Below are 13,197 nucleotides of genomic sequence, written 5' to 3'. Positions count from 1 at the left end.
GAGTGCAGCACAGATAAGCTGGAAAGCCTTCTCACTCTAGGCCTAGTGATGATCTCCATCTGCTCAGGTCGGTACATGATGGGTATCTGGACGGAGAGGCGATTCTGCAGCCACGTGTGGATGCCGGGAAACATGCAGCCACCTCCAACTACGAGCACGCAGCTGAACATTTTGCGCTTGAGCTCCTCCCCGTCTGAAAGAGAGAGAGAAAGAGCTTGAAATTTTCATTTATTCAGTTTTGAAAAGTTAGCTGCCTCACATCCTAAGCAAAGCAGAAACGCCACTTTTTTCAGAAGGCGTGGTTTTCGATTATCAAGCTTCCCAAGCTGAGCCGTTGAAAGATCGTTGAATGTCAGGACACGCAGAGAAATGTAACAAGCATCTCAACATGTGTGGCTATGAAAGTTTTGGCATAAGAGCTCATTAACACAAAAAAATAAAACAAATGATGTCTCAGCCCCAAACAGTAACATCTTCGTGTGACATATCTTAAATTAAAACACCGGGTAAAAATTTAGCAGCAACAAGTATGAATGCCAAAAGTAGTGCTCCATTACCGTTGGCACAATGCTTTCATGTCCTAAGAGCAAACACAAATGAGCTGTATCAAAGCACGTCGTGTATAGCTGTCTAGTGAAATGTATAAATTATTGTGCTGATTTACCAATATTGTCACCACAACAGTACACACCCCGTTATTCTTTGAAAAAGCAAAACAAAGAATTACAAATACTTCTATTGTACTTCGGTACCTATGCAAGTGAAACATGTTACGAACAAGCACACCCGTCATGTTTATTAAATTTCAAGCGTCTAAACTCATGCCTTCCTCTTTACCCCTACTCCCGTTCTCGTGCCATGTCAGACGAAAAAAAAAAAAATATGAACAAGGTCGAGCCATTTCATTGCTTTTTCCCCACTTGTTCTTGCTTTCTCGAAAATAACCATTTAGCAAGCAGACTCATGAGGCAATAACGAACTTCACTGGCAGCAGGAACAGAGGAAATGTTATGGGCATAAAATATACCTTTACATATTGCAACTTACAAGGACACCAGCTAAATGAGAATAAACAGACAGTCAAGTCAAGCAAAGTAAAGGGGCCATTATTGAATATGAACATGTAAAAGTGGATACAGAGACACTCAACTTGTGCAGCATCGGATGCATCAAAAAGTTGCAGGTTCGGTCCCCGACAGTGACAAGCTGTCTTTTCGTTTACTTTTATTTTTTCAGACTTCCATTGCAATTAATACTATTGACATGCCCTAACATTCTTTAGTTCGGTTGTCTGTTGGTTCTCGTTAAGGTTGTGTAAAACTAAGAAAAAATGAGTCCTTCAACTCTTTTCTTTCATTTATTTTAAAGACAAACTCTGCTACAACGAAAGCCTCTTCAACGAAATTTCCGGTACAATAACAAATTCACGACTCCCCATAAGCAATATTGTCGCCACAACAAACACTTTTTCTTCGATCGTCCCGCATCAACGAAATTTTACAATGCAATTGCAGGCTCAGATACTTATTGCTATGCAGTAAACCCAATCTTTAACATTTCTATGCATTTTCAGAGCCTGAAAATGCGTCAACTATGTCGAAAACACGCATTGGCACCACCAGAAACCGTTGCTATGCCGCTGCTGCTCAGCAAGCATGGGTGCCACCATTGCTCGGTAATGATGGCAATGAGACTGCCCTGCTTTTGTTTTGCCACTGGCTTGCTTTTGAGCCGAAGACGATCCGAAGCTGAAGCTCAGTCGTTCAGTTCATGGTTCCCTTCTCACAGCTGCTGGGTGCAACCGTGGCACGATGCCTTTTCCGATTCCAACGCTTATCATTGTGTTCGCGCTTGGCCAGTGTGGTAACTAATCAGAGCAGCTGTTTATCCGCATTATCAACAAAATCAGCTAGCCGCGAGTGATGGATGTTAAGAATGGCATAAAATAATGCAAAAGTCGCCGCTCCACGATACCTTGCTTCCATCTCAGCGTTGTCGGATACTCTCGACGGCGGACAGCTGCTGCTGTTAACGTGTTAATGCAACTGTTTGGTTACCGTATTTACACGATTGTAAGACGACCCTTTTTTTCAAATTTGACAAACCAATGTTGGGGGGTCGTCTTAGAATCGAAATCGAACCATGTACCTTAGAATCGAAATCGAACCATGTATTGTCATCTCGAATAGTTTCCCGCTCAACCCAAAGCGCATAGTTTTCCGCGTGCTTATACAAAAGCTTTTCTTTTTTTAGCATCTACTGCGCGCATTACGAGTGCCTTTATGACGAGCGCACGGCTCTTGAGGGAGCACCGGTAATCGATGGAAGAGCCACTGTAGGGGGGTATTGGTAGTTGACGGAAGAGCTCCTCTTTGTGATACAATTTTCTAAGCGGGCGCGTCGCCGCGTGCTCCTGTCGCTTGTGTCCACGACCGGCTCTCTCGAGTCACTTCTGTCTGACATGAGTGCCGTGACATGAGGACGAAAGTTCGGAATCGGTGAATGTGTGGTGCGGAAGTGGCGGCTTCAGCGCGAGGAAATTTTCTCGTGCGACTCCAAGCGCCGTGGCTTTCGCGGGCCGAAGTCTGGCCGCTTTCCGGAACTAGAGGCGAAGCTTGCGGCCTACGTGACTGACCTACGCGATCGATCGTTGTTGGTTGCGTAGGTCGCGTAGGGTTTTTTTTTTTTTTTTTTTTTTGGAGATGCGATTTTGGGGGGGTCGTCTTACATTCGAGTCGTCTTACAATTGTGTAAATACGGTAATTCACGAAAGCAGTTTTAGGCATTGTTTCAGCGTGCTTTTCACCATGGCCTTGCTACGCATGGGTGAGAGTCACGTCGTGATGCTGCTGAGAAAGAATGGGAAGCAGCAGACATTCTTTTTAAATTTTGAGAATAAACGTTCCTTTGTTTTGCTAGCTCAGATCAGCGACATTTTTTTTCTATTTTACAACAAAATTTTCGCTTCGATAAAATTTTTTGCGTGCCCGGTCAGTTTCGTTGTAGCAGGGTTCGACTGTATAACCTAAAGGCACATGTCAACTCACCACATCGATCGACGCACTGCACAATGGCCTGGTCTATGCCCAGTAATTGGTCACAGGGCAGCTCTCGCTCGCTGTCCCTGGGTGCAGCTGCGAGGGTGACTGCTTCGGGTGGCACCACTTCGTCTTCGTCCAGAGCTCCCTGACCAAGCTGGCTGTCATCTAACTGAGATGCAGTGTCCAAGGCTTGAGAGCCCTCTGCAACGTCACGGGCGGCTCGCCTCTGCAACAGTAGCCATAGAGAAACAAACAGAACACAGTAAGAACAAACTTAAATATGGACACAAAAAGCCTGCCAGCTTCAATGAACAATACTGCCTTATATTTGTATATTATGTAAGCGGTCCTTTACAGATAACCGCTGTTTGTGCAAACTGCTCCCAAATGACTGGGAACCTTCCAGACTAGTTTAGGATTTAATAAGCTTGAGTGCAGAACACAAACAGAAGAGCTATCTGGAACTATCTCGGCAATCAATGCTAACACTGGAACCTTCGATACTACAGGTACAAAATGCCGACGCACTTTACTGCTGGTTAAATTACTTGACGGCCAATCCTGTTTTTGCCACCATCAATGTACAGCTTGAATCACTTGACCTTTCATTTTCCAGGCACAACTACATGCCCAACTAAGAGTTCAGCATTTCCAAATCCCGCTCGAGCCTTCTTCAACATCAAAGTGACGTAACAATACAATCCGTACGTGACAATCATCTTGACCAAATGTGACAGCCAATTTTATATTGTGTAGCATCAAAACTTGTCAATCGTGAATTTAGCCTGTACCAGGTAATTCGATTTAGGACACTCATAATGCACACGCCCGATCCCCAGAGTGGCTGTGATAATGGTTTTAATAGCAACAGCATCGCAGTTTGCAGTGCTCAGGAAGTAGTGAAAGTGCTGTAGACACATCATAGCCCATTAAAATAGTCTATTTTTGATGTTCCATCAAGATGAATCAGTACAATATTAGCCCCTATTAGCAGTGGTATCTGCTGTGATCTCGAGGGGTGCACAGAAGCTTGCGCGACGACACTGCGACACACTCTGGCAACTTCGTGACAACCTCGAACGACGACCACGCCGCCGCCATTGATAGTGCAAGCTACCACCAAAGCGTAAAAAAAAAATTGTCGATAAGAATATTAATGACAAAATACGGCTGCTGTCTCACTGTTCACATGAGAAGCTACTGTAGAAAAGGTAGCCTATGTCTTGAGTTTTTTTAAGTGTGTGCTAATAACAAGCATGAAAGAAAATTGCAACAAAAACGAAAATTTGGTGTGCGACCATATTGTGGAAATTGTCACAATCTTTTCTGGGCGACAAGCGTTTTTTTTTTCTGGTTTTCCAGAAACCTGCGACGCGATGGTGATGAATGGTCCTTCACGACAGCCATGGCGAAAACAAACCCTGTTGACGCCGCTCAAAATCCTGAGCATGTAGGTGGACTTTAAGGTTTCATATATTTGCAAAAAGCGACCGTCGGTTGGCGCGAGAAGTTTCGTGACCTTTGCTTGCTGTGTGCTTATCAGCTGCAATGTCTCTACACTCGCACCATTCATGAACTCTTCAGTGGCGCACGGATAATAAAAAAAAAGAGACAGAGGATGTGCCGTGCGCAAATAGAAAGAATAATACGGTGGCGGCGAAAGGGGGTAGGAAGGAGCGAGTTGAGGTGGGTTGACATAGTAACCCACACCTCGATATAACAAATCCAGATATAACGAAATATAGGTACAACGAAGTAAAAAAAATAGTCTCGCAATAGATTAAGTGTTAAGAATAAACCTTTGTAATGAATTTGCAGATATAACGAACTTATTTTTATGTAAGATACAAGTTTGTTATAATGAGGTTCGAGTGCATATTAAAGAATGGAAGAGATCTCACGGGCAAGGAGGGCAAGAACTGCCCGGAATGCCGTGCACAGTCAGAGCGAAAGCTGGAAGAGTGGTCTTTCAGAGCCTTAACGCTCTTTGGGTAACTGCAAGAGGCACACTTGCTGGGTACCCACTATGCCATCAATAATCGTAATTTTTGTGTAGTAGGCTGGCATTCACTATGCTATCCTTTATCATTCTTCAGAGAAGCGTGGAATACCCTACATACTTGCAAGAAATTTTATGCAAGTTTTTCATGCAGTGGCTGACAACCATATATAATTATGCCTGAAATGGGCATGCGCCACAGTTAATAGGGGATCACGAACAAGCTTTTGTAATGGGTTGGAGCATTGAATGACCCAATGATTACACAATTTGCATTGTATGATGCTTGGTTGTTCCTTTTCTGTTCTAAAACACTTTATTGCTCATATTAACGGGATTCCTTTCCCGACATCAAGCCTGCCTTAGGCCAGTTTGCAAACGAGTTCCAAGCACCAATGTGGTTCTATGGCAGAACACTGGGCTGGCACGCAGGGGAACCGAGCTCGAATCTCATTGTGTCCTTAGTGTGTTTTTATTTACGAGTTTTTTTTTTTCTATTTCATGCGATAGTTGTTGATGAGACTGGGGGCGACAGTGGCAGACAACTACGGCCCCGAACGTGACCCGTGTTGTGATTTCATAGCAGCTTTCGCTGTACAACTTTTCAGAGATTTACTCGAGAAACAATCTATACAAAAGAGAAACCAAGTCCACACTCCCCAAGTCTAGTTTAAACCATCCTTGCCAGTAGCGACAACTCAGCGGTTGGCTACTTGGGTGGACCCCGCCATTATCAGTAAGACACTACCACACGCCTCTGTGCCATTGGCAATGCCCTCTGAAGTCGTGTAGCTTTCTGATTTGCAGTATGCATACAAAAGAGAAACCAAGTCCACACTCCCCAAGTCTAGTTTAAACCATCCTTGCCAGTAGCGACAACTCAGCGGTTGGCTACTTGGGTGGACCCCGCCATTATCAGTAAGACACTACCACACGCCTCTGTGCCATTGGCAATGCCCTCTGAAGTCGTGTAGCTTTCTGATTTGCAGTATGCCACTGTCTTGGCCACATTACATGTACAAACATTTGGATAGTTTTCCATACACACAAGGTAAAGAAAGTCTGCTTAAGACAAACTGCTTCATGGTAAGATGAGTCGAGATGAGCCAACATTGCACCTTTTCCCCTTTCAGAGTTCTGATAGACTGCTCTCGACACCAGGTGGTAGGCACTTAGTTCAGGTCATGATAGAAAATGATGTCATAGTCCTTCAAGCTGGGATTGCGATGAATTTTGGAAATACAGCAGACCGAAATTTCTCCGGTATCACAAATAGACACAAAGATCGTCTGTGGTGATAACCATCTTCATCTGCAGTGGCATGCCAATTTACATAACAGCGGCGAATGGCCATCAATGCATGGACAAAATATTGTAAGAATGCTTATAGCTCTACTTTTGACCATGCATAACCAAGTAAATGCACTTTTTATAATCAGTGCTTTCTAATTGTAAGTTTCAATCACCATTCTTGAGTAACTCATTTATATGCATGTGACAACTGAACAAGTCTTTTTTTTTTTTTGAGACACTTCATTTGAGAAAGAACTCCACCATTCTATTGTCTGTAGTCAGCATTAAAATTAATTGCTCGATACCCAAGCTTCACCTGTGTCTGTAGAAGGAAGTGCTCATCTAGAGGGTCGTGGGGATCGCCCGGATTTCTTGGATGTCCTCTGGACTGTTTCGCACCTGTGACACCCAGCATGTCCGGCCGAAACAGGGCTAGTGGGGCCACCAGACATTCGTCACCAACCTAAAATGTGCGAAGGAAAATTAGGCGCTCAATGACCAATGTATACATGCGTATTCAGTTAAGCCCCGATAGAACGAAGTCAATGGAATTGGCAATTTACTTTGTGATATCGAAACAATGATAAAGTTAAATTCGATTTCTTATGCAAAGTATAGCCGCTGAAGGATTCATTTTCATTTGGGAGCTGTCGCAAGATTGAACAATACGAGAGTACAAAGAACACTATTTTAAATGACGCAAAAAAATCAATTCTGCTATACTCGAGCTGTGGCAACCACTATTTCATGGCACATTGGTAATGTATTCTTCATAGTGCCATATATCACATATCAAGTGAAAAAAAGAAAAAAACAGCACAGGTGCATCACACTGCCATAATAACCATTTTTTCAGCCTTCCTTTCATGGAAACCTCAAAAGGGTGTGAGGCAGAAGCCACCATGTTAACTTCATCAAATTAGCTGCGCTCCAGTGAGACCGACAAATGTGCAACATCAAAACTAAGGTTGTGCAAAAAAGTAAATTAGCAAATTCCAAGCAAATGGTGATTTTGGTCAAATATTTCTGATCAAGTTAGAATGCCATATATTGTTTTAAAAATGGGCATATTTGGGCCTAATAACCTGTATAATATTTATATTTTTTAATTGAAAGCAAGGCCTGTACAAATTTTTTTTTGTTTTTCAAAGGAAGCAGAAACGACTTTGAATAGTAGCAGGACTTGGCCTTTGGTAGAATGCAAGTGTAAAATATGTTACGGCTTAAATATTACCGTACTTGAAGCATATAAGGCGACATAACAAGGTTTTAAACTTAAAAAATGATTGTTTGATGTGAGGGCAATATGTTCATTTAACCTTGAAGCATGGCTTTGTGGCAGTACGAATTTCCCTTGATTAGATGTTTTCATGATGTAGCGTTTCTGTACTACCGTGAACCTCCTTTATTGGCGATATAGATTTATTGTTCACTTCTAATGTTTCAAAAATTCTAGCAATTTAAATTCAAACCAAAGTAAATTTGCCATGTTTATACATGACACACATCTCACGTTTATCATATTTGCACCAGTATCATAACTTCGTCATCTATTCCCGTCCCGTAATACAAAATTTGGTATAAGTGAAGCTAGCGAAACGGACAGTAATATTGGTTCGAATATTTTAAACACTAAGGAATATTCACAAAAGCCTATGAAAAACCCATTGCACACCACAAAAAACACAACTGCTGCTTCAAATCGCATGAAAACAAAGTTACGACCAGAGGCCACGTTTTGTTCTGAGACTTTACGGCATTACCAATTTTGATTATTGCCCCGAAGTGGGGAAACCAAACTCTTCTACTATGGTTCAAAGCAGTGAAAACAATACAGACAAAAAAAAACAAAATAGCATTTGCTAGCAAAAAAAATGTTTATTAGAAGGCATACAAAAAAGTGAACTTAAATGAACTACGCAGTTGCCGCCACATACGACAACTTGTCAATTCGCAGAAAAGCAAGAAAAGCAATGAAGTTTACTGAACAAACTAAATACCGTAGAACTGTAGACAAAGAGAGCAAAGAATAATGACAACATAACTTTAAAAAACCTTCAATATATCATTAAATCAAAAATAAACCTATTCATACCATCTAGAAAACTAATTTCCCTTCTTAATAGTGCCACTGAAGGAGGGTTGACACAGCTTTCACCACAATTATTAATGAAGAAGATTTCAACAACTTCCTGCATAGTCCCATCTCTGTGCCTATTAAGAACTGTCACCTTATACAATGTACATGTGCATTTACTGTCTTTGCTGTAACCACCAAAACCAGTTTGCGCGTTGCAATTCCAGTATTGTTTATCAAATCCCCGAGACCTGTTGGCTTGTATACATTGGATAATCGGCACACTTCCTAAACACCGGCCTTAAGCAGCATAAAAATAATTTAAATGTTCATTATGGTTCGAATCTTGCTGCCCACTGCAAGGACAGTAAGTGCATGTACACATTTCTAGGCTTGTGCGAATATTCGAATGCTTCGAATATTCGAACGAATAGTTGAGTATTCGAATTTGTTTATATTCTAATTTAAATTATCAAATATTTTCGAAGTATTTGCAATGAACAAATAGGTGTATTGTTATGACCCTCGTCAGTAGGCGCCATGCCGTCGCTGAGAAACGTAGCCGGGGAGCGCTTTCACGCCCGGAATCCCAGTTTCTGGGATCCAGCGGCGGGGAGCGAGAAAAGGATTAGAAGACGGTCCGTGAGCAAATGTCCCTACAAGCAATTCCTCCGGGCCGGCTTGTTTAGCGAGACGGCAAAGCAGACTGACCGCACAAGTCGTGTCTCTGCGATTCAAGTGTCTACTCCTTGGCTGCCCTTCCAGGGAAAGGCGAAAGAAGCAACCCAACCGCCAAATTGTTCCGGGAGAGAACCCTATTTCCCCTCTCTTCAGAGCATTTCATCAAGAGGTGCAATAACTATTCGGCAGACCGTGTGTTACTGACCGATACCCTGTGGGCAGTGTTTTGTGTGTGTGATTGGTGTTCCAATCAAGGAGGAGGAGCCTGACAGGGCTTAAAATGACGCCGCAGAGTGCTGGATGAGGCTCTGAACCATGTAACGGCTCAACCACCACGCTCATGATTTGTGAAACTCCTAACCTCATGCTGTAAATAATTGCAAATAGTGCCATAAACCTGTTTGTTTTTCGTATCTTCATCTTGTCAGCATTAGTTTGCTCTACCCGAAGTTACACCACGCTACCACAAGAGACCGGGACCGACGTAACCCTGACGTTCTGGCAACCCACGTCAGCAGGGAAGCGTCGGGTAGAGCCCGTTCCACAACAGTATATTAATCTGCATGTAACTGCTTGTAAAAATGGCTTCACTGCAATGTAGGAATGTTAGGCCGTGAAAGCACCTGTCAAAAAAAAATTCTTTTTGTCGCAAAGCCCCCTTTAAAATTTAAAGGGGCCCTGCAACACTTATTGAGCATGTTCAGAAAACGCTGCCGATTGGTAGTCGAGGCAACCGAGAACCTGAGAGGCAAATATTATATCGCAGCACGCGGCCTGTTATTCACAATAAATTTTCAAAGCTAAAAATTGCTTTCTTCCCTCGGCAAATGACACTACAAGCTCAAAAATCACTTGTCACAGCCAAGAAGAAATATACGGCTCTGATCACAGCCATTGGCTGATTTGAGCATGGCGCGCTTGTCGTTACCGAGGCTGCCACCAAAAAAACATAAGGCGCTCAAGGTCACGAGGTAAGTGCGACGTATTTTCTTTAGCCGTGCCATTCCTCCCTGCTTAGATTCCAGCTACTTGCTGGGACGAGAAGAGAGAATGCAATTGCAGCGTGCGACAAATTTTTGGAACTCCGCTCGTACTGAACTGATTCCAGAAACTTTGCGGTGGTAAATTTGTGAGGCAACAAACATTTCTACTGGCTCCATGGCTACTTGAAGAAGTGTTGCAGGGCCCCTTTATAGGAACATGTTACCCTCAAATCAATTCTTCATTTTATCAAGCTTGTTATGACGGTCTATATGCTCTAAGTATAATAAATTTTAAAATGTTAGGTATCTTACAGGTTATCACTCGCATCCTACCGAAACTACTACACAAGGTTGTTTTGACTTCCTTTAAACGAAAAACAAAAACAAAAAACAAAATGACATTTGTATACAGTCCGTATTTCCATTGAAAAGAAACATTATGCAGGTTAGTTAAGTCATCATAAATATTCCCCTTTTTTTGATATGTCATATATAACATTCGAATGCGATTCAAAATTATTCGATGAAAATTACTATTCGCTTCGAATTGGCTTCGAACTTAAAATTCCCTTTTCGCACAAGCCTACACATTTCGTAAGTCTGATTGCTTGAAAGATACCAGCCTTGTCAGCTATGTGCTTCTCTCGAGTGATCACAATCGCTGGCAATGTAACTCAGAGCTCATTTCATTTGCTGCTGGTGTCTCTACTGGTATACATGCATGCTTGTCACTTGTCACGAGACGGTAATCAAAACATGGAGGATACTCAAGTTTTGCTGTCAAGAGTGGAATGCAATAGCATAATTCGGCATCATGTGCATCGCCTTCTCAACAGCTGGCTTCAGTTCTCGGTGCATGCCTCAACGTACTGCAAGTAAAGTTGCACAGTGCACACTAAGCGTTCGTAAGGCATAAGGCAACAAAGAACCTACAGAGCTGCTCGCATTGTTGTTTTTTTTTTTTTTTTTTTTGCTGACGGTGATGGTTAGGTGCGTTTGAGCGCTTTGTAATAGATGAGCCTTTAAATAGCCCACTCGTGTAATTCGAATGTCTTCATGCCTTGTGCCTTTCAGCGCTTCTGCCACGCAATATTGAGGAGACTTCCCACTAGTACATAACATTCTAGTTGTGTTTTTTCTCCCCAAGTAGCTTCAAGCAATGGCGTGGCTCTGTGGTACAACACCGGCTTGCCATGCTGAAGGCCTGGGTTTGATTCTCTCTAGAACGGAACATTTTTTTTTGTTATATTATTTGCATTTTGCTCCATTTCTTGGTCATGGACAGTGCCAATTTTTCGCTTGCAACAAATGATGCCAACACCGACACTAAAATTTGTGTGGAACGAGCTCTTTAACGCTGCGGTGTTAAAAACCTCATGTCAGGCATTAGTGCATGGCACAGACGGCCCAGAATACTACGGAACTATTCTGTGTGGGTAGTTGAATAGTGCACAATGCATGTGCCCGGATTCCTGCACGCCAAGCCAAATTTGCTCGGAGGAACTCTCATCGGTCGGCTCGTTGTCTGCGATCCCCTCCAACTTGTCTCGTCTTTCTTCTCAATTTCTTTTATTCCTCCCTGTCTCTTCCCTCGTGCACTACTAATGAGGTGTCCTTCTCTGAAAGAGACATACTGTGCGGGGTACACTTTTCTCTTAACTTCCTTTTATTTGATAAGAATCATTCACACATGAAATGCATCAGGCAGCTGCTCTCCTTCTCCACCACTCTAAAGAGGAGGAGGACATTGTGATGCACCCTTTTGCTCCTGCCACTGCAGGAAAACACGCTGCTTCTCTATGGTGGCTACTCTCGGTCGGTCGTGTAATTAAAAATAATTCTTCCACAAAAACCGTGTGCAAGTAAACCAGGTTTCTCTACCCCACAGTGGGCAGCAATGGTTTTGCCACCCAGCTGTCCAGCCAACCACCCATTTCTCCTGTTGGCCACCCACAACTGCACACCTCCCGGGATTCAAATTCACCTTACTGTAGGGAAAACATTCTGCGTATTTGCAAAGGAAGCTACAAATGCAAGGGGCCAGCCTCCACATGAGTGCTGTAGCGGGCGAGCATGGACAATGGTGGGAAGCAGCGACCTGTGCTCATGCGCAATAAAAAAGCGGGCTGAGAAGGCAGTCTTCAATGAATTGACCCGTCAGTCACCCTTCACTATTGCAGTTCGACCGCTGACAAGAAAAGGGCAATCAAGGAGCGCGCTCACAACAAAAGAGCAAGAGTTGGGAAAGCCCAATGACAAAGGAAATATTTCCTTTCTTTTTCTGCCTATGCTTGGCAGCTTGGCTGCATAGGTACGGAAAAGCCCCAAGGAATACAGTAGTAGTGGCGTAAGTAGTGGTTACACCATGCCACCAGATTGATATAAGAACTGGGCATACCTATACTTATTGTACTGCTCACGCGAGCTCTTCTCTCATCGTCTTTGTAGGGGGCCCCTATTCGCAACAAAGAGATTGCACTGCTTTATTTGTATTGTGCATGAAGATGCAGTAACCAAGTGTCTTGTGTTTTGTGCTTGCCCTAGAACATCTCTTGTGTTGTCATTGCCCATATGATACACAGCTTCATCAAAAAGCAACAATCATGGTACGCATGTTTTGAAATCCTCATAAAGGTGCTCATAAATTCGAAGCAGAGCTTCTAACAGAGGTGCCGGCAAACTATAAAGAAGACCGAAGTCGGTTCCCCATTTTTCGCAGGTTCTGCATGTTAACAGCACCAAGAATTTGGACAGTTAGAATAACATTACAAAAAAATTACCACTTCTTGGTGTGTGAAAATTTGCAGAGAGATAGAAAAATACTTGCAGAAACCAAATATGTCAATTTAAAAAAAAATGAATTTTTTTGTCACTTTTTGGTCCCAAAGACCAGTCTGCCCCCTTAAGCAATTTATTTTGTTTCCATTTCTTGCATCAAAACGTGGCACTTTTCACTTTTGTAAAGCTGATGACTGAATGCACAAACCTTGATTTTGTACTCAAAGAGTGGCTTGCCTGGTTGCTTCAACTGGAAAGACCGCTCCTGCGCTCCACATATGTCCTACAGAAAAAAGAATGCAATTTTTAATGTAGCACAACAGAAGTTTTCCTATAGAACAAGCG

General features: G+C 42.8%; 1 protein-coding gene across 2 annotated transcripts in view; it reads right to left on the bottom strand.

The window, feature by feature from the left end:
• The window catches only part of Arp8 (Actin-related protein 8), a 39,076-nt gene that overhangs the window by 9,039 nt on the left and 16,840 nt on the right, over positions 1–13,197 (bottom strand). For both annotated transcript variants that reach the window (XR_012894250.1, XM_037412502.2), the window contains exons 9-12: positions 13,061–13,135; positions 6,650–6,796; positions 3,048–3,267; positions 36–193 (exon numbers count right to left, since the gene is read on the bottom strand). Coding sequence is in view for 1 of the 2 variants with exons in the window: in XM_037412502.2 (XP_037268399.2) it covers positions 36–193; positions 3,048–3,267; positions 6,650–6,796; positions 13,061–13,135 (600 nt within the window). In the remaining variant the exon portion in view is untranslated. The remainder of the gene's footprint in view (positions 1–35; positions 194–3,047; positions 3,268–6,649; positions 6,797–13,060; positions 13,136–13,197) is intronic.

This window comes from Rhipicephalus microplus, chromosome 1 (assembly GCF_043290135.1).
Source record: "Rhipicephalus microplus isolate Deutch F79 chromosome 1, USDA_Rmic, whole genome shotgun sequence".
In the NCBI taxonomy this organism is placed as follows: Eukaryota; Metazoa; Arthropoda; class Arachnida; order Ixodida; family Ixodidae; genus Rhipicephalus; species Rhipicephalus microplus.
The sequence above is the reverse complement of the archived record's forward strand: the minus strand, read 5'-3'. Positions and strand labels throughout refer to the sequence as shown.